Source organism: Bos javanicus, chromosome 8 (genome assembly GCF_032452875.1).
Source record: "Bos javanicus breed banteng chromosome 8, ARS-OSU_banteng_1.0, whole genome shotgun sequence".
Taxonomy (NCBI): domain Eukaryota; kingdom Metazoa; phylum Chordata; class Mammalia; order Artiodactyla; family Bovidae; genus Bos; species Bos javanicus.
In genome coordinates, this window is record NC_083875.1 from 85,153,110 (window position 1) to 85,178,316 (window position 25,207).

At 51.4% G+C, this 25,207-nt stretch overlaps 1 protein-coding gene and 1 non-coding gene across 3 annotated transcripts; one reads left to right on the forward strand and one right to left on the reverse strand.

Moving 5' to 3' along the window:
* The first annotated feature begins 1,942 nt into the window (after positions 1-1,942).
* Positions 1,943-17,707, forward strand: CARD19 (caspase recruitment domain family member 19). Of its 2 annotated transcripts, XM_061426221.1 has the most exons (6): positions 1,943-2,476; positions 13,569-13,711; positions 15,432-15,585; positions 16,800-16,859; positions 17,105-17,176; positions 17,444-17,707. In XM_061426221.1, the coding sequence occupies exons 1-6, from the start codon at positions 2,470-2,472 to the stop codon at positions 17,557-17,559; spliced, it is 552 nt and encodes a 183-aa protein (XP_061282205.1). In that variant the 5' UTR covers positions 1,943-2,469; the 3' UTR covers positions 17,560-17,707. The 2 variants fall into 2 exon arrangements, with proteins under 2 accessions (XP_061282205.1, XP_061282206.1); XM_061426222.1 differs by lacking the exon at positions 16,800-16,859 and having other exon boundaries at positions 1,965-2,476.
* LOC133253544 (small nucleolar RNA SNORA27) lies at positions 10,929-11,055 on the reverse strand. The gene has a single exon (XR_009738333.1). It is a non-coding gene; the product is annotated as a small nucleolar RNA SNORA27 (small nucleolar RNA).
* Positions 17,708-25,207: the final 7,500 nt, after the last annotated feature.

The following is a 25,207-nucleotide window of genomic DNA, read 5'->3' on the forward strand; positions in this document are numbered from 1 at the left end:
ACCACAATGAGAAGCCTGTGTACCGCAACTAAAGAGTAGCCCCTGCTCACCACAACTAGAGAAAGCCCTCTCGCAGCCAAAAATAAATAAACAAATAAATAAAAACATACAGTCTTAAAGTTCCCAGTTATGCTTTATTCAGAGACCTTAGTGAAGACTAGGCTCTCAGCTCTGAGAAATTGTTCTGTGAATGAATAATGTTGCCTGCCATATCAGTAAACATAAAAAGATGCTGTAGCCATCAGTCATTACCACTGCCCCTTACGGTGAGAACTGGGAACTCAGGATGCAGACAAATGGGCTGCCCCTCCCCCAAGCCCTCAGCAACTGCAGCCACTCCCATCAATACACCGTAAGGGGACTCAGAATGGGAAAGAGAAGGATCATGGCCATAGATAGCTAAGGTGCATATAAAAGGGATGATTTCAATGAACCCAAACTCTTGCATCTTCCCATACAAAGAAAAGTGATAAATTCATCAACTTGAGATATCTGGTTTTCTTTATTAAACAGGAAACTTTTGATGCTTCAACTATCTAGTCTTCCTTGCAAAACTTCTATATATCCTGGCTCTTCCCTTACCTCTTTGGAGCAGTCCCTCAGAGCTATCTGAGAGGCTACCTCCCAGTATTGAAGTCCTTAGAAAAAGTCTGGCAGATAAAACAAAGCTCAGCTTTCAGTTGACTGTTTCAAAATTAAGAAGGAACCAGGATACACAGGAATTTTGCTAAAAGAAAAAAACAAAACAAAAAACCCACAAAGAAACTAAAAAACCCATGCAGTTGAACATCGGAAGATTACTAATTACAAAAACAGACACTTCAAGTTAATGATCTTAGTGCTTTACTATCTTTGGGAAGATGCAAGAACGTGGGTTCATTGAAATTATTCCTTAAATACAAATCTCAACTATCTGAGGCCAGTATCTTGTTTTTCTCCATCCTAAATTCCCCTCAAAGCGAGTGGTACAGAGGCAAAAGGCTTAATAGTGGGTATCATTTGCCTTTACTGGGATGGCAGGCAACATTTTTTTGTCCACAGAGTCATGACGCAGCAAGAATGATGCAGAGTAATGCGGGGGTCAGGCCGGTTCCACTGGTGGGCAGGATGCCCCCTCCCTCTGGGAGGACTGCGCCCTAGGACCTGGAGCAGGCCTGGACTTCCTCTATCACCCCCAGGTCATGTTACACAATCTTCCTGTCCAAGGTAGATGCTGTCCCCCTCAGCTTAGGATAGACCCCACCTGGACTGCAAGGAGATCCAACCAGTCAATCCTAAAGGAAATCAGTCCTGAATATTCATCGGAAGGACTCATGCTGAAGCTGAAACTCCAATACTCCGGCCACCTGATGCGAAGAACTGACTTACTAGAAAAGATCCTGATCCTGGGAAAGATTGAAGGCCAGAGGATGAGATGGTTGGATGGCGTCACTGACTTGATGGCCATGAGTTTGAGTAAGCTCTGGGAGTTGGTGATGGACAGGGAAGCCTGGCGTGCTGCAGTCCGTGGGGTGGCAGAGTCCGACACGACTGAGCGACTGAACTGATCTGAACCCCTCCAGTAAGCATCCTCCAGTTCCCTCATGGGAGCGGGGAACGAGGTAGTTGGCGGGGGGGGGGGGGGGGGGATAGGTGGCGGCGCGGAAAGCAGAAGCACCGCTGACTGCTGCAAAGAGCTCAACCATGTCTACAGTCTGGCTGGCCCGCCAGGCAAAGACAGGGCGGGACCAGGGCAGACCAAGATGGAGCCAGGACTGGGAGAAGTGCGTGGGCTACAAACGAAGTTGAGCCAAAGTTGGAGTGAGGCTCGAGCGAGGAGGGGAGGGGCTCAGGACTGCTCAGCGACGTAGCTAGCGCCGAGGGGGCGGAGCTACAATGGTGGTGTTTAGAGTCAGGATACGGCGGTGATTTAGCCCAGAGCAGCGGGGGCGGAGCTCAGTGAGGGGCGGAGCTGAGGGCACCTCCTGTGGGCGGGAGTCAGGCTCAAGGCTTTCGGAGGCCCGGTAACTAATGAGGACCGAGCGAGGGGCGGGGTTCAGGGTTGTGGTCGCGACCTAGTTAAGGTCTGCAAGGGTGGGGCTCAGTGAGGGCAGTGTTTAGAGCCCTAGCGTTGACAAAGACTAGGCCCTGGATTCCCGGAAGGGCGGATCCAGCGAGGGGCGGGGCTAAGGGCTCAGCGGCGTCCGTAGCCCACGCGTTAGGAAGCTGCACTGCAGGGAAAGCTGAGGGTTTTAGACCCTGCGGCAGCGCCGCCGACCCCATGGGCGGGGCCTAGCGGGAAGGGGCGGGCTCAGTGAGGGCGGGGTTAAAGCTACGCCGAGAGGATACCAGGGGCGGGGCCCACCGGGAAAAAGCGGGCCGGAGCGGGAGGCGGTCAACCGGACCCACGGGCAACGCGCGGACAACCACACGGGCTGACAGCGGCAGGGGGACGGGTCGGGTCGGCCGAATGCACGGCTTGCCGCCGCCATGACAGGTGAGCGCGGTCCGCGGTCGTGCCTGCCATGCGGAGACAGGCACGCGGCCACGGTGGCGCGTAGGATCCGAGTGTCCCGATGCCACTCCTCGCTGCGACGGCGAGTGACCTTGCCCGTGACTGAGTGCCCTGTCGACAGGGCGACGGCAGAGCGGCGCGCGGCCCAGGGCTGGGTTCTTTGGGAGCGAGGCCAGGCCGGGTCTAGGAGGGTGCTTGGGGGCGGGGGCCATGGACAAGCTCTGGAGAGTTCTGGTGGGCAAAGCCACGTCATGCCCTGGAGGCTTCTGAGCGTTAGGGGCCGAGCCTTAGCGTGTTCTGTGCTGTGAGGCCAGGTCAAGCCATGGAAGGTTCTAGTGGCGGGGACCAGGTCTTGGGTGATTCCAGGAGGGCAGAGGCCAACGTATGTCTGCAGGTGGGGAGCTGCTGGGGTGAGGATCTGTGGCCTGGCACTAGGAGGTGAAAGTAATTGGTGGTAAGGAATACTCTCTGGGGTTCTACTGTGCTTCTATCAGGAGATATAGAAACTCTTGATAGAAGGCTGTGTCTTCTGTTAGGAGTCCCCTGAGAAGTCTGCCCAACGGGTGGTGCCTTCCTGGGCAGTGTGTGGTACCTGTGGGACTCTGGCATCTCCCAGGCTGCACCCCTTGTCCAGGGACAGGCCCGAGGGGATCTTGCACACACACTCTGTCTCCCAAGGCTTTGTGCCCCATCTGGACTGCCCCAGCCCCTCCAGCTTTTTTTTCCCCCCAGAATGCAGTCCCTAGCCCAGCCATCCTCCAAGGGCCTCTCGGAATGGGGACCCACCCACCACCTTCCTGATTCTGAGCAGAGTAATCCTGCTCTGTGGACCTTTCCCTGTAGGAGAAGCTCCATGAGAGTAACAGGCTAGTGAGAGTTCATGCCAGTGTAATCAGGGAGTGTGGTGGCTTCCAGAAGCCATACCTTATTTCAGGGAATGCTTTTGAGGTAAAAGTCACCTAGGGTGACCCACAGGGTCTGGGAGGCCCCTGAAGTCCCTGTTCTCTCTGTAGCTGTCACTGAAGTCCCAGCCTAAGTCCCATATACTAGTAAGATTTGATGGGCAGGAACCTGGTGATTTCCAGGACACCAGTGTACCAGCCTAAGCCAGAAGAGACCCCAGTTACTACTCATTCCCCTGTCGTCTCTCTGAACTGTTTTTAATCTGTGGCTGCTATTTCTGAGTAAAGTTGATCCTCTGACCTAGAGTTTCAAATGTGACAGTTTCAAATACGTGAATTTTTTTCGATGCATACATACTACTGCCTGACCTGAGGTTGGTTGAATTCTCAGATGCAAAATTATGGATACAGAGGACTGACTGTAAAGTAATGTGTGGATTTTTGGCTCCTCGGGGTCTGTCCCCCAACCCCCTCACTGTTCAAAGGTCTATTGTACCTACTGTGCATCTGGTCCTGCATCAGATGCTTGCTACTCAGGCCTGCTGTATGGGGAAATATGGAATATCTCTGTGTGTGAATGAGGAAACAAAGACTCAGCTTGGGCAGGTGCCCTAGACTGCTGGGGCAGTCAGTGGCGGAGCCAGGACCAGACCTTGACCAGGCCCACCAGTCCCCATTCTCCCTACAGTCTCTGTGTCCTGGGCTTCTAGAGGCCTCTTCCCTCAGAGTCCTTCATTTTGGGGATGGGGAACTAGGGCCCAGAGAGTGCAGGCCTGGGAGGGCCAAATGAACAGGCCTGCAAGGCTGTAGGTCCCAAGTTCCGGGCTTACTGTCTCCGTGCACCAGTAGCAACCTGTCTCGTTCTGGGGCCTTTACGAAGGGTCGCAGAGTGAGCGTGTGGAGCCTCATGCATCTGTGCAGGGCCACACTGACCAGGTATCACTGTAGCAATTACTGTTGGTGCAGAACCGGCTCCTTCCTTGTGGCGTGCTGGCAAGTGGAACATTGCAGCTCCATGCCTGAGGCCAGGTTGGACACTGGGACAGGAGGGGATTCTGGGAGATTCATTTTGGGAGGGGAGGTTGAGGCCCAAGCATCTGGACTTTGTTGGGGGTGGTGGTGGGTGGGGAGCTCAGGAAAGTCTCTTGAGGGGAGTTGGCCAGGTGGAAACCATAGGGAGAGGCGTTCTTGTTCCTGGGAATCCGAAGCAGAATGCTGCAGTTGGGTGTTGCTGTGCAGGGTTGGCTCAGGGGCTGGGAGACCTGGTTGGCAAGTGAGGCCAGCTCCCACAGGGCCTCCAGTGCCAGGTCAGGCTAACAGGTTGGCCAGCCCAACTATGCTTGTGGTGCCAGTAGGGCAAGATGATGGGGGAGGGGCACTTCCATGGTCACAGGGGACACAGGTTTGATCTTTGGTCTGGGAGGATTCAACATACCATGGAGCTTCTGTGCCTGTGCACCACAACTACTGAGCCTGTGCTCTGGAGCCCATGAGCCTCAACTACTGAGCCCATGTGCCGCAGCTGCTGAGTCCACCTACCCTAGAGCCCGCACGCTGCAACTACTGAGCCTGTGTGCCTAGAGCCTGTGTTCTGCAACAAGAGAAGACACTACAAAGAAGAGTAGCCCCTGCTTGCTGCAACTAAAGAAAGCCTGCATGCAGCAGTGAAGACCCAGCGCAACCAAAGAAAAAAACAACGATGGGGGAGGTAGGGCTTAGCAAAGGCTGCTGGTGAAGGTCTGGTGAGTTTTTTTGCCAGAGCATTCATTTTCCTCCTTCCTATAAAAACTGTCTGGGACTGTCACTTGGGGCCAAACTGGTTTCCTTTCTTGTGCTTTGTCATGCCTGTGAATGGCCACCTGGGTGTGGTTTGTGTGCACAGCTCACAACGGCCACAGGAAGCACAGGGCACGGCAGAGCCCGGAGCTGTGGTCCCCAGGCTGTGCCATTATGCCAAGTGACTCACAGCTCCAGCCAGTGGTGGCTCCCCTGGCTAGCAGCCTGCAGGGTGGGAGGAGCCACTGCAGAAGTGCTAGTCACTGTCCACTGACAGCCCTTGCCCTGAGCCTTGGACCTATGTCCATTCGTTCCAAAACTCTTCAGTGAGTGCTTAGTGTGTACCAGCCCTATGCACAGTGCACACACTGGCAGCACACACAAGACGGCCCGTGGCTTGGTCAGAAGCAGACATGATGCAGCTAAATTGCATGATTAATTAGTAGATTGATCAGAGAGGCAGAAATGGGCCCCAACACTGTGCCTGGGTCCTGAAATCAATCCATCACTCTCCAGCTGATTGAGTTCTTCAGCAGGTACCTTATCTATTTATTGTGCCTCAGTTTCTCCTTCTGAAAATGAGGGTAGTGGTCATGCTCGTGTAGCAGAGCTGATAGAAGAATGATGATGCACAGAGCTCCCAGAATGCCCAAGCATGGGTCCCAGTCCATGAACTATGGCCAATATTATTAACTCTTTAATCAGAGAGGCTACAGGTGATGAAGCCAGGTGGCCAGGAGGGTCCTGCCACATGGTGGTGACAGATGTCTCTGCATCCCTGTCCATGGCTTCTTTACCACGTTGGAGCTCTGACAAGTCTGTCTTCAAAATATACTTTCAGAGACTGGGAGAATAAAAAGTTAGAAATTCTTATTCTGGGGGGAATAGACTATCCAGGAGGAGGTAGCATCAGGAGAGAGAGATGAGAAGGTAAACGGTCTATTGAGTTGGGCCCACGGAAGAAATCGGGAGGAGGCCCCACTTGTTCCAACTCAGTGACCCTATTTTTTAAAAATCAACTTTATTGAGGTATTGTTTACTTATAAATACACTCATTTTTAGTGAAAAATTCTCTTAAGTTTTGACAAATGTATATACTCATGGAACAACTGGCCCAGGTCAAATCAAGCTAGAACGTTTCTGTCACTCCAGAAAGTCCTTCATGCTCCTTTCCAGTGAACACCACCCAATCCAAGAATTCATCTCCTTTCTGTGACTGTTGTTTTCGTCTTTAAAATTCAACAATGGAGGGTTTCCCTGGTTGCTTAGTGGTAAAGAAACTGCTTGTCAATGCAGGAGACATTTATCCCAGATCTGGGAAGATCCCACAAACTGCAGAGCAGCTCAGCCCTTGTGCCACAACTATTGAGCCTGTGCTCTAGAGCCCGCGAGCTGCAACAGCTGAGCCCTGTGCACCGCAACTAGAGAGTCGCCCCTGCTCACCACAACTGGAGGAGAGCCCGAACAGCAATGAAGACCTAGCACAGCCAAAAATAAAATAGATAAAATTTTAAAAGAAAAAAAATTCAACAATGGAATTCCCAAATAGTATTTCTTATTAATTACTAGAATTTACTTTTGGAGCATTTTTAGTTTATAGACAATCTAGCAGATAGCACAGAGGGTTCCCCCCACCCCACTTCCTCTATTATTAGTAGTTTGCATTTGTATGGTTGTTAGCCAATAGTGATACAGTATTATTAATTTCAGTTGTTACTAAAGTCCATATTAATATGATGGTTCATTCCTTGTGTTGTACACTGTATGAGTTTTTTGAAAAATTCATGATGTCCAGTATCCACTATTACAGTATCATACAAGAAGTTTTACTGGGTTAAACATCTTCTGTGCTCCATCTATTTATCCCTCCCTCTTCCATAACCCTTGGCAACCTCTAATCTTTTTACTGTCTCCATTGTTTTGCATTTTCTAAAATATATACTTGGGATCATATAGTATATAGCCTTTTCAAATTGGCTTCTTTAACCTTTAACAAAATGCATTTGTTTCCTCAATGTCTTTTTGTAACTTTGTAGGTCTTTTAATCACTGGGTTATATTCCATTGTAACTTATTAAACTGAACCACAGTTTAATATATTATCCACTTACCTTTATATGTATTTTGTTGTTCAGTAGCTAAGTCATGGCCGACTGTTTGCAAGCTTGCTCAGGCTCCTCTGTCCTCAACTATCTCCTGGAGTTTGCTCAGATTCATGTCCATTTATATGTATATGTGTGGTAAAATATACAGAACATAAAATTTACCATTTTAACCATTTCATTGGGATTAAATACATCCACAGTGCTGTGAAACTGTGCATTTCAAGAACTTTTTCAAAGGGAAACTGTGTACTCATTAAACAAAAACTCCCCTTTCACCCCTACCTGCAGCCCCTGTTAATCACTATGGTACTTTCTCTGTCTTTAGAACTTGCTTATTCTAGATAGTTCATATAGTGGAATACATTTGTTCATATAGTGGAATACATTTGTCCTTTTGTATGGGCTTCCCTGGTGGCTCAAATGGTAAAGAGTCTGCCTGCAATGCAGGAGACCCGGGTTTGATCCCTGGGTCAGGAAGATCCCCTGGAGAAGGAAATGGCAACCCACTCCCGTATTCTTGCCTGGTAAATCCTATGGACGGAGGAGCTTGTGGGTTACAATCCATGGGGTCGCAAAGAGTCAGACACGACTGAGCAACTAACATAACACTTCACTTCATTTGTCCTTTTGTGTCTAATTTATTTCACTTAGCATATTGTTTTCATGGTTCATCCGTGTTTTTGAACCCATGTATTAGAATTCCGTTCCTTCTTATGATTGTATAGTATTCCATTGTATGTATACCATATTTTGTCTATCTGTTCATCTGTCTGTGGACACTTGGGTTGTTTTTACCTTTTGGCTTTTGTGAATAAATGCTACTCTGAACTTGACATGCACATATCTGTTTGAGTCTCTGCTTTGAATTCTTTTGAGTGTATACCCAGGAATGGAATTGCGGATGTATTTAACTTTTTGAAAAACAGCCATACTGTTTTCCATAGTAGCTGTACTATTTTACCTGCCCACGGAGTGCATGAGAGTTCCAGTTTATCCTCATCCTCATATTCATATTCCCTCTCTCCATATATTTATTTTACCCTAATGAGTATGAAGTGGTATCTCATTGTATTTTGACTTGCTTTTTGCTAATGACTAGTGATGTTGAGCATCTTTTCATGTACTTAGCAGTCATTTGTCCACCTTTGGAGAAATACCTGTTCAAGTATTTTGCTCATCGTTGTATTGGTTATTTTGTAGGATTTTTTTTGTTGTTGAGTTGTAGGAGTTGTTTTTATATTCTCTCTCTTTCTATATATGTTAATCCCTAACCAAATATATGCTTTGCAAATATTTTCTCCCGTTCTATGGATTGTCTTTTCACTTTTTTTTTTTTTAACTCAAAATAGGGTTAATTTCTGGACTTTCTAGTCTGTTACATTGGTCTGTATGTCAGTGCCACAGTTTTGATTCCTGTAGCTTTGTAGTAGATTTTGAAATGAGGAAGTGTGAATCATCCACTTTGTTCTTTTTTTGAGGATTGTTTTGGCTGTACAAGTCCCTTGAGATCCCATATGAATTTTAGAATGAAAAAAAGATGAAAAAAGATTTATTGCAGTTTGGATAGGGGTCACATTGAATTCCTGGATTACTTTGGGTAATATTGTCATCTTCACAATATTAAGTCTTCCAACCCATGGACATGGAATGTCTCTCCATTTATTTGTATCTTTTAGCATTTCTTTGAGTAGTGTTTTATAGATCAGTGTACAAGTCTTCTATCTTCTTGGTTAAATTTATTTCTAAGTGTTTTATTCCTTTTTAAAGTTTTTTTAAGAGTTCAGCGTTTTATTGAATGTGTTACTGAAGAGGTTTGTCAAAAAGACCAAAGCCCATGGCATCATTAGACTTTTCAGATTCTTATTTCTTTGCCTCTGCTTTCTTCTCAGCTAGGGCAGCAGTGGTGAAGAGAACTGGACCTACGGCTGGTGCAGCGCCAGCTGCTAGGGGCAGATCCACCAGCCCCCACGTGGCAGATGAGGCTCCCGATGTTGACACTGGCCAAAGCCTTTGCAGACAAGCCTGGCCAGAAAGGGTCAACACTTATGCAGGCTGCTTTAAGGAGGGCGCTGGTTTTGTTGTTGTTGGCTGCACTGGGTCTTCATGGCTGCATGCGGGCTTTCTTAATATGTTGTTGTTGTTCAGTTGCTAAGTCATGTCCAACTCTTTTCGACCTCATGGACTGTAGCATGCCAAGCTCCCCTGTCCTCCATCCTCTCCCAGAGTTTGCTCATATCCATGTGCATTGAGTCAATGATGCTGTCTAACCATCTCATCCTCTGCCAGCCCCTTCTCCTTCGCCTTCAATCTTTCCCAGCATCAGTACCTTTTCCAATGAGTCAGCTCTTTGCATCAGGTGGACAAAGTATTGGAGCTTCAGCATCAGTCCTTCCAGTGAACTTTCAGGGTTTATTTCCTTTAGGATTGACTGGTTTGATCTCCTTGCAGTCCAAGGAACTCTCAAAAGTCTTCTCCAATACCAAATTTGAAAGCATCAGATCAACACTTAGCCTTCTTTATGGTCCAGTTCTCACATCCGTACATGACTACTGGAAAAACCATAGCTTTGACTAGGCGGACCTTTGTTGGCAAATGATGTGTCTGCTTTTTAATGCGCTGTCTAGGTTTCTCATAGCTTTTCTTCTAGGGAGCAAGGATTTTTAAATTTCATGGCTGCAGTCACCATCCACAGTGATTTTAGAGCCCAAGAAAATTAAATCTGTCACTGCTCCCACTTTTTCCCCCTTCTGTTTGCTGTGAAGTGACGGACCAGAATGCCATGATCTTAATGTTTTGAATGTTGAATTTCAAGCCAGCTTTTTCACTCTCCTCTTTCACCCTCATCAAGAGGCTCTTTAGTTCCTCTTCACTGTCTTTCACTAGAGTGGTATTATCTTCATATCTGAGGTTGTTGATATCTCTTCCAGCAATCTTGATTCCAGCTTGTGATTCATCCAGCCAGCATTTTACATGATGTACTCTGCATTTAAGTTAAAATAAATATTAAGTAAATAAGTATTTAAGTTAAATAAGGGTGACAGTATACAGCCTTGTCGCACTCGTTTCCCAGTTGTGAACCAGTCAGTTGTTCCATGTCCTGTTTTAGTTGTTGCTTTTTAACCCACATACAGGTTTCTCAGGAGTCAGGTAAAGTGGTCTGATATTCCCATTTCTTTTAAGAATTTTCCACAGTGTGTTGTGATCCACGCAGTCAAAGGCTTTAGCATAGTCAATGAAGCAGAAGTAGATGTTTTTCTGGAATTCCCTTGCTTTCTCTGTGAGCCAGTGAATGTTGACAATTTGATCTCTGATTCCTCTGCTTTTTTCTAAACCCAGCTTGTACATCTGGAAGTTCTCAGTTCACATACTGCTGAAGCCTAGCTTCAAGGATTTTGAGCATAACCGTGCTAGCGTGTGAAATGAGCGCAGTAGTACAGTAGATTACATGTTCTTTGGCCTTGCTCTTCTTTCGGATTGAATTGAAAACTGACCTTTTCCAGTCACGTGGTCACTGCTGAGTTTTCCAAATTTGCTGATGTATTGAATGCAGCACTTTAAAATCCTTTAGGATTTGAAATAACTCAGCTGGACTTCCATCACCTCCACTAGCTTTGTTTGTAGTAATGCTTCTTTTTTTTTTTTTTTCCTTTTACAATGTTTCCTCTGACAGGTTACAAGACAAACGCCCAGTTTGCCTGAGTTCTAAAAGGTTATTTCCTTTGCCCCACTTGAATGACCAATAAAGACATAAGTCCAGTTGGCAGAGTGAAAGTGGGTGTGTAGGAATGCTTCTTAAGGCCCACTTGACTTCACACTCCAGAATGTCTGGCTCTAGATGAATGACCATACCATCGTGATTATCTGGGTCATTAAAACCTTTTTGGTATAGTTCTTCTGTGTATTCTTGCCACTTCTTCTTAATCTCTTCTGCTTCTGTTAGGTCCTTATACCATTTCTGTCCCTTATCGTGTCCATCCTTGCATGAAATGCTCCCTTGATATCTCCAGTTTTCTTGAAGAAATCTCTAGTCTTCCCATTCTATTTGTTTTTCTCTATTACTTTGCACTGTTCATTTAAGAAGGCCTTCTTATCTCTCCTTGCCATTCTCTGGAACCCTGCATTCAGTCGGGTACATCTTTCCCTTTTTCCCTTGCATTTCGCTTCTCTTCTTTCCTCAGCTATTTGTAAGGTCTCCTCAGGCAACCACTTTGCCTTCTTGCATTTCTTTTCTCGATGCATATTTCTCAACACTTTTATTTCTGACACTTTTGGTTACCAAATGTGTGTGGGGGTTTCCTCTGTCAAGCAATTTTCCAGTTCTTTGGTGGACACCAACTGGGTGTCCTATAAATTTAACTCAATTCTTACACCGTCTATCTGGAGAGTGTCAGATCGCATAGGTTCACTTTCGGCTCAGTCCCACAAGATTGCCCCCACTTGAAATGCCAGTCACCAGTCCAGGCTGCCCCCTGTGCTTCTAACTGACTGGCTATAAATCAGATTTCCCCTGACTGTCATTTGCTAGAGCAGTTCACAGAACTCAGGAAAACACTTACTATTCACAGTTTGTTACAAAGGATATTTCAAGGATACAAGTGAACATCCAGGTGGAAGAGAAGCACAGGGCAAAACACGTGAGAAGGGGCATGGAGCTTCCATGCTCCTCCCAGGCACCTCCATGCGTTTAGTAACTGGGAGGTGCTCCAAACCCCGCTTTGGTCAGGGGGAAGGTTATGGAGGTTTCCTTAGATAGGCATGAGCTTCCCTGGTGGCTCAGCTGGTAAAGAATCTGCCTGCAGTGCGGGAGACCTGGGTTCTATCCCTGGGTTGGGAAGATCCCCTGGGGAAGGGGAAGGCTACCCACTCCAGTATCCTGGCCTGGAGAATTCCATGGACTGCATAGTCCATGGGGTTGCAAAGAGTCAGACACTACTGAGTGAATATAGGAAAGTGAAGTCACTCAGTCATGTCCGACTCTTTGCAATCCCATGGACTGTAGCCTATCAGGCTCCTCCGTCCATGGGATTTTCCAGGCAAGAGTGCTGGAGTGGATTGCCATTTCATCTTACTGTAAATCACAGTATCACAAATCTATTCTGTCAATCTGTGTCTTTTGATTAGAGAGTTTAATCCATTTATATTTAATTACTGACAAATAAGGGACAACTTGTTTCTACCTTTTTGCTGTTTGTTTTCTGTATGTCTTGTAGCTTTTTTGTCCTTCATTTCTTCCATTACTTCCTTTTATGTTGATTTTCTGTAGTAACACATTTTGATGTTCTTTTGTGTATATTCCATGGACATTTTCTTTGTGGTTACCATGGGGGTTATGTTTAATATTGTACAGTTACAGCTATCTAATTTGAATCAATACCAGCTTAACTTCAGTCACATACAGAAACTCCTCCTATATAGCTCTGCCTGCCCGCACACCAACCCCCATCCTCTGGGTCCACCAGGAAACAGGACAAGCTGCCTCACATAGGTAAGGTGGTGTACTTGTTCAGGTAGCTAGGGCTGCAGGGCCTTGGGACCCTTCCTCAGAGATTCTTTGCCATCTGCCCACCAACTTCTTCCCATCCACTCCCTGCCTTTAAAGGCTTGTCATTCTAAGGGACATTCTTAATGGGAGAGATAGTGTAACAGTGATGTTTTAATGATGATTCTGAAAGAAAAAAACAAAAGGAAAAGCATTTCCCAGCCTCCTGGGTAGCAGGCGTGTTGGTCTGCTGTTTGTGGCAGCTTCCCAAGGCCTTGCAGATACTATGTCTGGTGGCCATGCCAGCTAAAAGTGGCCAGGCCACTCTAAACCCTGTGCTTCTGTCTGTGTGTCTCCTATCCCCATGACAACAGTGGCTGTAGGAGCTTTGGAGCTGGGCCTTCTCTCGCTGCTGTGTCCTTCCTCAGGCCTGCCTATTTCCAGAGAGCACTGGGGGCCCTGCAGACAGCAGACTCTTCACCCTTCTGAGTTGTTTTGTGATGAGCTCTCAGGCATAGAAGAGAGGAGGAACCAGAGACTCTGCTCTGCTCTTAAGCACTCTGTACCTTTATCACTGCACCCACCCACCCCACTCTTTTGCAAGGGGATTGGCATGACATGGGGGATTCCTGGGCTTTGCATGAGTTGGGATGTCAGCAGTTGTCCGGATGCTTACAGCTGGTACACCTCTTGGTGGGCACAGGACCTTACTGTGAGGAGTCCCTGCCATGGCTGTGTCATGGTGTGTGGGACTCAACACCTCCTTGGGCTGTGCTGGCTCATGTCCTTCTGTGTTCTCTGCTTCTGTTTCAGAGCAAACCTACTGTGATCGCCTAGTCCAGGACACTCCTTTCCTCACCAGCCTCGGACGCCTGAGTGAGCAGCAGGTGGACAGGATTATCCTCCAGCTAAACCGCTACTATCCCCAGATCCTCAGCAACAAGGACGCAGAAAAGGTGCCAAGGAACCTGAGGCTGCTCTCCCATCCTTTCTTCTCTGGGCTGGGAGAAGCGGGGGGCAGGACAGTTTGGAGGTGAAAACCTATCTCCTTGGGGTGACCTTAGGCCTAGAACATCATTTTTTTGAGCTTTAGTCTCTTTAGATGTCATCAGAACTTCTAGCCCCTTTCAGAAATGCTGGAGGATTACAGGAGAGGTGTGACAACATGAGACAGACCTGGGAAGGGGAACAGGGGAGTACCAGGGTGGGAGGGGAGCAGGGATACCAGACTCTACTGAGTGCTGCAGAACTCTTCACTCAGCATCTTCCAAAAGTTCAAAATGGGCAGTCATTTTGGGTGTGATCTGGCCCGTCCTCTTCGGGGACACTGGATGAGAGTGGGTGCTCCTTGTGCACCCCACCCACTTCTCTGGCTCCCTTGTGGCAATGGGGGTGGGTGCCAGAGACTAGCTGGGGCTCTGGGGCACATGACCTGCCTCCCAGCTGGGTGACAGAGCGAGCCCTTCTCCTCTTGGGGCCACATGCAGGGCTCTCTGGAGGGTTGAGGCCTCTCCAGGGGACAGATGATATTGATCCTCGACAGAGCTAGAATCCACCCACACCTGCTACTGGCTCAGATGCTTGTTGAGTTCTAAAAGTAGTCCAGTAAGTTGAAAAGTAGGGGCTCAAATTTCTGTCTTGTAATTAAAAGTCTAATATGCATTCACTATTTTAAAACAATTTTGAAAAGCTTCAGATGTTGACATGAGAAAAAGGAAACTCCACACACACACACCCCCACGGTTCCTTTCCTCATAGGTACCCATGGTTTCTGCTGCACACCTGTCTTTGCTTTGCGTTTCTGTCCTTTTGTGGTTCCACTCTAGTTTCTTGTAGAATGGTCCACCACCACCAGGTGGCAGCACCGGGCCATAGCCTCCATGTTCTGGGAGTCAGTGCGGGTACCCTGTCCATTGACCTTTACAACCACACATGTTTCAGTCAGCCACATCGAAAAAGGCACCTTTTTTTCTCCTTAACCCTTGATATCGCAGAAGGCAATGGCACTCCACTCCAGTACTCTTGCCTGGAAAATCCCATGGATGGAGAAGCCTGGCAGGCTGCAGGCCAGGGGGTCGCTGAGAGTCAGACACGACTGAGCGACTTCACTTTCACTTTTCACTTTCATGCATTGGAGAAGGAAATGGCAACCCACTCTGGTGTTCTTGCCTGGAGAATCCCAGGGACGGGGGAGCCTGGTGGGCTGCCGTCTATGGGATCGCACAGAGTTGGACACGACTGAAGTGACTTAGCAACCCTTGATATATTTTTTAAAACTCGAATCACATTCCTGTAGACTATGAACTACTAGAAGTTATCATTTATGCCATTACCTTGAAGGTTCCCTATAATGATCGTACCGTGTAGGTTTATTATTTCCTTTTTTACACGTGGGAAAACCAAGTTAGCCAGCCGCTAAGTTTCCACACTTGGAATAATGTCACCACCATCTTTCTTGGTGACCTGTCGAGACCTCCAATGGGAGTGCAAGGATTAGTGGCCGTGTAGCACAGTCTTGGGCACCGCACGGGAGTGGTTGAGTCTTTGGTAGCAATTGCTACCTCCCCATGGTTGTTCCAGCCACGAAGGTGGCATCACAGCCATTGAGAAGGCTGGGGCTGGGGGGTGAATCCGGAGTCCTCCAGCCTGATCTCTCTGTGCCCCTTCCTTCTCCAGTTCCGGAACCCCAAGTTGTCTCTGCGAGTGCGTCTCTGCGACCTCTTGGGCCACCTGCAGCGGAGCGGTGAGCGGGATTGCCAGGAGTTCTATCGGGCCCTGTACATCCACGCCCAGCCCCTGCACAGCTGCTTGCCTAGCCGGCACGCCCTGCGTAAGTGCGTGTCCCAGCCCCCTGGCCTTGGCATCTCCTTGTTCAGCCCTTCACCAGAGACAACCCTCTGGTTGCGTCTTGTGTGACCCTCAGAGAGTGTAGAGAGATTATTTCAGACAACACAGATATCTCTGTCTCCAAGGTTCCCTGTCTCTGTCTCTTCATGTCACTGTGTGTGTCTCTCTCCTTCTCTCTGTCTCCCTTTTTCTTGTGCTCTTTATTTCTTACAGAAAAGTATCTTGTGCATGTAGTCCTACCCTTTCCTCTATAATCTAATGAACCTGGGAATCCTTACGCTTCTGATCAGAACTAGCTCACAGCTGTAGGCTATACCAGCCTTGAGTGAACTGCCTCCCACGACAGAGGTTGTATCTACTTTCACCCAGGTAGAGCCTCATGGTGTGGATGTTTCTGTACAACAGTCTCTGGCACAGACGGCTGGTCCAGGACAATGTGTTTTGGTTTAGAAGTGCCAGCCCATGACCCAGGAGGCTTGAGAGGGATCCTCTGAGCTGCCAGGATGGGTACAGGGAAGGCACAGGTAGGGGTGGCAGCTCAGTCTTGAGGCCTCTGCACCCAGGTCCCCAGGCGAGTGGCTACTGTCCCTCAATCCTCACATGAAAGGCTGGAGGCCGTGAGGGCAGAGGTGGCTCACCTCAGGCCACTCAGCTGGACCAGGGGCCCCAAGCACAGGCTGGCAGGCCTGGGCCCTGAGCTGCAGCATGGAACGGCCCTGTCACCCCAGCTGTCAGGACCACACAGCCCTGCCTGGAGTCAGGGACCTTCCAGGGTGCCCTCAGGGTTATCAAGAAGCTGGTTGACTGGGGAGCCCAGGGAGGTCTGGGGAAGAGAAAGGGCGCCCTGCCTTCACTCAGCACCATCGGACTTGGGACAGGCAGGTGTTTGCACTGTTGGGTGCCTTGTGGTTGCCAGGGAACAATGAAATCCCCATCCCATGGTCCTCAAGTTCCCACGAAGTGGACAAAAGGAGAAGACCCCAGACTGTGCAGGGGTCCTTCCCTGGTGCTGACTACCCCCCTCCCCCGCCCACTGCCCCAGACACAGCGTGGAGGGCTCAGCACCCGCACAACCCAAGGGGCCTGGGTGGTCTGCGGGGAGGGGCCTTGGCGGCCCCCTTGGTTTCTCGATGGCAGGCGACCACCTTACTCTCCAGCTCCCCCATGACTAACCACGCCCTGTGATTTTGTTTCCAGAGAACTCAGATTGCACAGAGCTAGACTCGGGCAACACAAGCTGTGAGCTCAGTGACAGGGGTAACCGCCTCCCACTTCCCTTTTCTCTGTCCCCTGACCCAGGGCTCCACCTCTGTCTTGGGGGCTTCTCATTCCAACTTGGGTTCCAGTCCTGGCTGCCCATTGGACAGATCCCCTTAGGGTGCTCACTAGGGGTATCCCTGCCTGGCTGACCCCAGCACAAGGTGTGAGCCTGTCCTCGAGGCCTCCGGACCCCTCCCCACCCCTCAGGGCTCGGGGAGCTGCTCACGCGCATTTCTCCCCAGGACCTGTGGCCTTCCTGACCTGCCTCGGCCTGGCCGCGGGCCTGGCGCTTCTCATCTACTGCTGCCCTCCAGGTGGGTGCTGCTGGGCCAGGCCTCGGCCAGTCCTCCCCACGCCCTGGGGCTGAGCCCTGCCAGATGGACGGAGGCCCACACCTGAGGCCCCGCCTTGTGACCCAGTGTGGCATGCCCGCCGTCGCTTTCCTGCCATGCTGACCTTGTCCAGGTCCTGGGTGGGAGCGGTGCGTGGGGACCCCACATCACTCAGGTGTGGGCTGGTGATGCTGCGAGGATGAGAGAAGGTACCTTCTGGAGGAGTTCTGAGACCCCCTTGTCTTCCAGACCCCAAGGTGCTTCCAGGGGCCCGGCGTGTCCTGGGCTTCTCCCCTGTCATCATTGACAGGCACGTCAGCCGCTTCCTGCTGGCCTTTCTCACAGATGACCTGGGGGGCCTCTGACCGACCCCAGCCCTGCCTGCCTGCGTGTTGCTCTCCAGGGGCTTGCTTCTTTCCTAAGTGTTTATTTCTTGCTATTTATAATTTCTGTAATAAGCACTTTACTTTCATTGTACAGAGGTGTTCAACAATATTAAATGTTTGAGTCTCATCCCTTCTCTCAGGAGTGTTTTCTAGATGATTCCAATTCAAGACACGACAGCATCTCTAACTAAGGTTGCTCCTGTGGGTTCTTCACTTCCTGAGTCCAACCCAAGACCCAGGTCCTGCCCAGGCTGCCTTCCCGGACTCCTCTGAGCCTGGGTCTCACCCCTCTGTGTGGACTACCCAACCCCAAATGTCCCCGGCTGTCCCCCAGTGCCCTCTTCCAGATGTAACCCTGCCGCATGTCCTGCCCCTCCTTCTGGGGCCTCCTTCCACTGCTTCTCTCCAGAACTCCCTGCCTTGAGCCCTGCTTGCCATCCCCCACCTGGAGCACTGTTGCTCCCCACACCTGCCCCCCGATCTGCTCTCTGTCCCAGTCCTCAGCCCCAGGCCTGGAGGATGGACAGGCAGGCCCTCTGGACTGCTCTGTTACCCTCCCTCGGCTCACAGGGCCGCCAGGGCCAAAGGCGGAGCACCGAGCCCTCTTGGATGTGCACAGGGACGTTTCTGTGACAAGATCCTGAGGCTGAGGCCAGGAGGTGAGACAGATGGGTACAAGCTCCCTGGCTGAGGAGACAGGCCCTTGTCCCCAAGGCAGTTACAGGGCTCGGCTCAGAACAAGGGGCTTGCGTGTGGCCAAACCCCAGGCCGTTAGTGGAGGGCCATGGCGGGGCACCAGCCCAATGCCTTGTGATGCTCTAGTGCTGCATGTGTTGCTTTGACTCCTCCCAGCAGCCCCAGAAGGTGGGGGCTGCTGCCCTTGCTTTCCTGATGAAGAAGCTGAGACTGAAAGGAGAGGCACTGAGCCAAGAAAGGAGGACCCGGCATGTGAGGGGCTCGACCACCACCTTCATTCCCTTCCTATGACATGTCCCAGGGAGATACCCCCATCAGCCCTCTTGTCTCTGTCTAGTCACCAGAGCCAACGCCCAGTTCCTGGGCCCTGTGAGGCTCCTCAGATCCCACTATCCGGGAGACAGAGCCCCTCCCTCCTGGGGAAGCGATGACCTTGGCTTTGGGGGTCAGGGACACATGTATGGTCAGAGCCTAGAAATGAACACAAAATCCAGGTGGAGAGGAGGTTGAGACAGAGTACACAGAACCCTCTAGGACTTCTAGAGATGAAAAGTATAATTGTGCCATTTGAAGTCTTGGGCTCTGACTCCTCACGCCCTCCCCTAATGGCCTGGGGGAGCCCTTTGTTGGCCCCACACAGCCCCTTGTTCTCAGAGCCAAGCCCTGTAATTGCCTTGGGGAGATGGGCCTGTCCCCTCAGCCAGGGAGTTCGTACCCATCTGTCTCACCTCCTGGCCTCAGGCTTAGGATCTTGTCATAGAAAAGTCCTTGTGGACACAGAAGGGTGAGTGTCCACATCCAAGCGGGCTTGGTGCTCTACCTTTGGCCCTGGGGGCCCCATGAGCCGAGTCCCCACTGCTGGGCCATGAGTGCCCACTGCCCTCCAGGCTGTGGCTGCATGGCCCCTGTCCTCTGCGGAGCCCTGTCACCACCCTCATTACCAGTGAGCTCAGCGCCCAGGACCACACAGCACCCGAGAGTGCCCTCCCCACGTGCGCTCACACACACACATGCACACAGATGTGAGAAGTGTGCACAGTGCTCAGATTCACATGTGCGCGCGCACAAGGCATGGGCCGCTGGGGCCTGGGCCGGGCTCCGATGGATCCCTTTCCCTGTTGCCTCCCTCTGTCATCTCCTTCCCCTCCAGCCGCTTTCTGGGGAAACAGAAGTATGTCAACCTGAGAACCATCATGTGCTTGCGTTTTCCATAGGGGATTTCCAGAGGCACCGCAGGCTGACACCAGGAATGATGCTGCCATTGGGCAGGCCCTCAGGAGGGGTTCCACTCCCGTGTCTCAGTCTCTCAAAGCATGTGGGAGGGAAACAAGATGGGAAGCAGAGGGATTGGCTTCACGACGTGGTGTCTGGCCCTCATTCAGTCAGCCTGTGGGTTCATTCACTCATTTGTATGCCCAGACATTAAAGTGAGGGCCAGGGCATGGGAGAGCCAGGCAGAGGAGCCCTCCTGCCCGCCCTGAAGCCCAGGACATCACGGCTTACCACTAGCTCTTCCATCTCTGCCCTGCCAGTCCTGGGGGGTGTGTCTCCAGACTCTGAGCATTAGTTGACCCATCTGTTCAAAGAGACAGGACCCCTCCTTGAGCATGGATATCCTGAGCTGGATAGCACTGCTCCAAGTGCTGTTTTCTGGAAATGGCTTCATGAATTAACCGCTAAAGCTGTGCTAAAGGTGCAGCTAGAGCATGTTCCTCTGGAACAGACCTTCACTGGGTGAAATGAGCACCCTGGGCTATGTGAGCTGAACAGAGCCCTCAAAGGCTGGAACCACATGAAGGTTCCTCACTCAGGGTCTAGGGTGAGCGATGCTGTGAACATATCCACTCCCCTCCCTCCTCAGAGCTGTAAGGATGCACTGCACTCCAGGTCCCTTGCAGACAGTGCCCCATGTAAACTGCTCTTACTGCTGCAGAGAGTGCCCACTGTACTGGCTAGCCATACAGGCCAAGGAACTAATTTCTGGACTCCAAGCTCAGAAGGTAGGAGGTCAGCAGAACCCTGAGGCCAGCCCAGCACATCCTGTCCAGTCTGCAGCCCTTCCACCCACTAAACAGGTAAGATCCTGATTCCCAGGGGAAGTTGCTTCCTGGGCAGACGCCGAGGTATTACTATGTTTGTCCTGCTCTCTGACAGACGTGCTTGGGTAAAAGTGACACGTGCCCAGTGAAAGTGACAGAACTAGGTAAAGGGCACCACTGGGTAAAGGCGCCAGATGCCTGACTGTAGGTGATAGAGACATCTGGGCGAGTGAGGCCACTGTGTGTAGGGTGCAGGCAAAGCAGACACCAAAACAAGCCAGTGCCTGGACCTCAGCCTTCCAATCTCCTGAAATAAATGTTACTTATATACCCCCCGGAATATAGTCCTTTGCTATTAGCAGTCCTGAACTATTAAGTAGAAGGACCTTTGAGGGGACATCCCAGAAACAGAATGTGGCAGGGAAGGTCCTGGTACTTACCCACAAGGCCCTGTGGCAGGGTCCATCCCCTGAGCGAGGGGCAGTCAGTGCCGGTCCCAGGTCTCAGGTGAGCTGGTGAGCTGTGGTAGTCCAGGGCACCTATTCCCTTGGCTCCAACTGGGCCGCTTCTTATGACTGCTGACTTTCTCCTTCCAGCAATGACCCACCCAAGGCCTTGCCCTGGTGGTCCAAAGCAGCCCCTGAGTTCAGGCTGTTCTAGGACCCCCTCCGTGGATCCCAGCCTCAATGGCCCCTTCTCCAACTGTGCCTGGACCCCGTGCCCACAACTGAAGTCTGTGGCAACAGCCCAGACCACCAGCCAGGCCCCTCTCCCATCAGCTTGCCCCTGGCTTGTGGCAGCCATACAATGATCCCACTCCTAGGCTGGGGCTGGGGGAGGTGGAACAATGGGGCATCCATGTCTAGGCACAGCACCTATCCCCATGAGGGCCCCCTGCCAACTACTTGCTCATCAGTAACCATGACCTGTAATGAATTAAGTCCATCAAGGTGTGAAAGATGCCAAGGGCCACAGTCTTGCTGGCCCCCTGGGATAGGCCCTTAACCTTCTGTCCCCTGTCCCTACCTCCATAGCTCAACAACTGGAACTGCTCATGATCCATACCCCCCACCTTTGCACATGCTAATTCCCTCATTTGGAAGACTACTAACCACTACCCCCCATCTACTCAACCTTCAGATCTTTGGTAAAATGCCACCTCAACTGGGAAAGTCCCCCACCAAACTCTAGTAAGAAGAATAGATCCTCAGCTACCACAGTACTTCAGCTACCACAGTGCCGGGGTGACGGTCCCATCTCCAGTCTGCCTGGGTGGGGAAGAGCTCCCCGGTGTTGGGAGGGGAGTGAGGGGGGATTTGAGCAGAGTGGGAGGGAGGGAAGTGATGGGGGCATTCAGGAGAAGTGTGTCTGTGAAGGAGGTGTGTGTGTGAAGAGCAGAGATCCTGTGATGGAGGCAGTTAGGGCTCTAGATGCTCTCAGGGATGTGGTTTCAGGCCCAGTGAAGTAACAGGCCGCTGCTTGTGGAGCCGGAAATGTAACTGCAATTTGCACAAGGCAGGGTTCCCCTCTGGGAGAAGGCACAAGGTCTGGGTCGGGGTGCTGACACTGCTGGAATCTGGGGTTGTTATTTTCAACCCGCCAGGTCAGTGCTCTGAGAGCTATCTCAGAGTGCCCACCCCACACCCAGAACCTCTGCACAAACCCCAGGCCTGACCAACTTGCAGGTCAGGTCCTTGCTGGCTGGGCCCTGGGGCCCCAATCTTGTAGACTGTGTGGGGATTTCGGAGCATAGAGCTGGTGCCCTTCCCTCAGCGCTGGCTTGGTGGCAGCTGGCACCTCAATTCTTATCCCACTTGGAGGCAGGGCTGGAGCCCCATATCCCCTCAGAGGGCATTGAGGCCTAGGGCAGGGTCTGGGGGGCACTGCTGCCATGGGGCATCTTCCCTGGGCCACACGCAGATCCAGCAGCTTAGTTAGCTTAGTTTCCCCGGAAATAAATACTTGAGAGAGAGAAGAAAAATGTTAGAACATTCTGTTCGTGAATTCTTAAAAGTAATGTAGTGAGAAAAGAGGAATTAAATTCCATTAAAAGCAGGTGGGAGAAAAGGTGCCTGAGAGAGAGGGAAGTGGGTGGGTGGGTGTGGCAAGTGTGGAAGGAAGGAAACACTCAATCCTGCAGCAGAAGTCCACCCAGCCCAGCGCATCCTGGCCTAACTTTCTCAGATCGACTGGGCCTGGGCCTTGAAGGGTGGACACTGGGGATGGAGAGTCAGGGGAGGAGAACCCCAGGGTGACCTGGGATGACTCATCTATCCCTACCCCTATCTGTCATCTATCTATACCTATTTATTTGTCATCTGTCTTCCATCCATCTGTCCATCAATCTATAATCTTTTTGTCCTCCATCCATCATCATCTCTGTATATTATAAAACAAGGAAGTTAAGCACAAAATCCTCCCAGCTCCCTCAGTCGCCCCAATTCCTAGCTCTTCGTGACTTCCCCTTTCCCCACACTGACCATCCTACACTCCTTTAAGGCCAGCCCCAGCTCACGTGGCCTCGGGGTTCGTGCACCACAGTTTTGTCCTTCCACAGGGCTCCCTCCTGGTCCTGGGTCCAGGAACATCAGCCTTGAGGGCTCCCGCACTTGACTTCCCTGTGTGTGTCCCTCTGTGGAGTCTCCCAACTCGGCATGTACATTTCCTTGCTTCTTACTCCTCGAGCCCCTTGCTTACTCTCAGGGTCTCTGCCTTCCCCCGGGATGACAGAGTGGGGTCCCCAGATGGGGCAGCTGCCCAGCAGGGCTTGGCCCTGACTGACTCTCTGGGCCCTGTTTTTTTGTCTATCCCTTGGCCACTGTAACACATGTGCAGAGCTTGGAACTTGAGGAGTGGATCTATTGTAGACATTTACTAAGTACCCAGACTAAGTATGCCAGACACAGTGCTGAGCACAGGCTTTGAGTGGTTGCATCAAGTGGAAGGGCCAGAGCAGATTAAATAGATCTACAAGTATGATTAAGGGTCCACCTCCTTCCCCAGCTCAGGCAGACCTCCCTTAGCCTTCAGGGAGATGGTGAGCAGGACCCTCCTTCTCAGGCAACAGCCCTGATCATGGGCCAGATGACATGGGGGTAGTCAGGGCTCAGATGAGGGCCCCAGGGGGGCACTGTGGGCAGTGACGTGACCAATGACATCAAAGGCAGAGCAAACCCAAATGGCCCGCCGTGACAGTGACAAGAAGCAGGAGTCAGGAGGGCCAGCGGGGAAGACCTCAGGGCACAGCCCCGAACCTAGAGAGCTGCAGCACAAGCCAAGGCCCTGAGACAGGGGTACATCCAGAGTGAGGGTTGGGGGCCGGGTCTGTTGACATGAGCCTGGGTGCTGATGGGTGGGGAGATCAGGGGCTGTCAGGTACACCTGTGGGGGAGCAGCTGGGGCAGAGGCTGTCAGCGGCTGAATGCACAATGCCCCTAGTGCCTGTAGAGGCCAGCCTGATTTGGTGACCTAGGACCCATCCAGCCATCTGGGGCTTACCCTGTCTGGTCAGGTCTAGGCAAACTTCCTGTCCTGGCCAAAGGAGAAACTCAGCCATCTGCTGGCCATGTCCATGGTCCACACAGGCTGGCATCCCCCTGGTGTGGCTGTCGGGCATCCCACACACCACAGGCCAGAGACAGCTTCAGGCTACCCCAGGGCTATGGTGCTGGGCAGCCTCCACTTGTGCAGAGCCCTGAGTGGGGTTGGACCTGGGGGCATGGGCCCAGATACCACCTTGGATCCACCACGAGGGCCAGGTAGTGGGGCAGGTTCACAGCCAGGAGACTGACCCCTGCTGCTTCCTGGCAATGAGACAGCCAAGGTGCTCACGGTGACCAGCCGCAGAGATTGGCCTCTCTACTGCTTGCTCCCAGGGCCCAGCCACCTGACAGCTGTGCATCTGCCCTCTGACCAGGTTGGCCCCAGGCTCATCGGCTCCTCTGGGAACACGTGTCCACCCACTGCCCACCTGCTGGTCTTGCTTCTTCAGGGATCTCATCACACGTGTGAATCACCTTTAGTAGCCTTCTTTACGGGACATTCAGACACTCAGAAGAGCAGAGAGCTGGGTCTGGGGCCCCAGCTCTGCAGTCCCCAGCACTTCTAATTTTGCTTCATCCATTTCCCTGTACCTTTTTCTGAGTTATTCACTTTAAAGCAAAGCTCAGATTAGATCATCTCACCCATAAGCACTCTTGTTTATCAATCACTCTGTGCTCATCTTTCAGCCCCACAGAAGACTACGGGGTCATCTGAATGTCTGTGGAGCTGCCTCAGGCTCAGAGTGGGGAGGGCAAGAGAAGTGATGGGGGAGGGGCCTTGGGAGCTCCTGGGGGCTTCATTCCCCTCCCCGGGCTCCAGTTGCTTGGAGGTTCTCAGGTATCCCACCTGGAAAGGCCCAGGTGAGGGCTTTGCTGACTTGAGATGAGGGAATGAGGCCAGCAAGGGTCAGAAAGGAGATGACAAGGGGGCTGAGAGTGAGGGCTCAGGCCCTAGTGGTCACAGGGTGGACTGAGGGAGCTGGGGGTCCCAGCCATGTGAGAGGCCACTCCGTGAGCCCCCAGAGACAGCACCTGGCCCTCACTGGTGTCTCTGCAGGGTCGAGGCTGGCTTGGCATCAGCCCCACTCTCCTTGATCCAGTACCGTGGGTATAGAAGGGAGCTAGTTGGGCATGTAAACTGCAGGAAATGTGGGAGTGCTGGAACTTTCCACGAGGGTCTGGTCAGGGGTCATCGAGCTGACTGCCCCGAGGACATGTATGTGGGGGTGATGTCTGGAGATGCCAACAAAGGCTTGGAGGGAGGGACAGAGGAGGGCTGTATAGGCCGGGGGCTCTGAGGGGCACAGTCCAGCACCCGGGCCTGGGTGGCAGGGAGGGTGGTTCTGGGAG

Bases quoted from the DNA above. Each gene is read 5' to 3' on its own strand.
- CARD19 (XM_061426221.1), top strand. The intron at 13,712-15,431 runs GTGCCAAGGAAC...TTCCTTCTCCAG, and splicing joins GCAACAAGGACGCAGAAAAG to TTCCGGAACCCCAAGTTGTC. The intron at 15,586-16,799 runs GTAAGTGCGTGT...TTTTGTTTCCAG, and splicing joins GCCTAGCCGGCACGCCCTGC to AGAACTCAGATTGCACAGAG.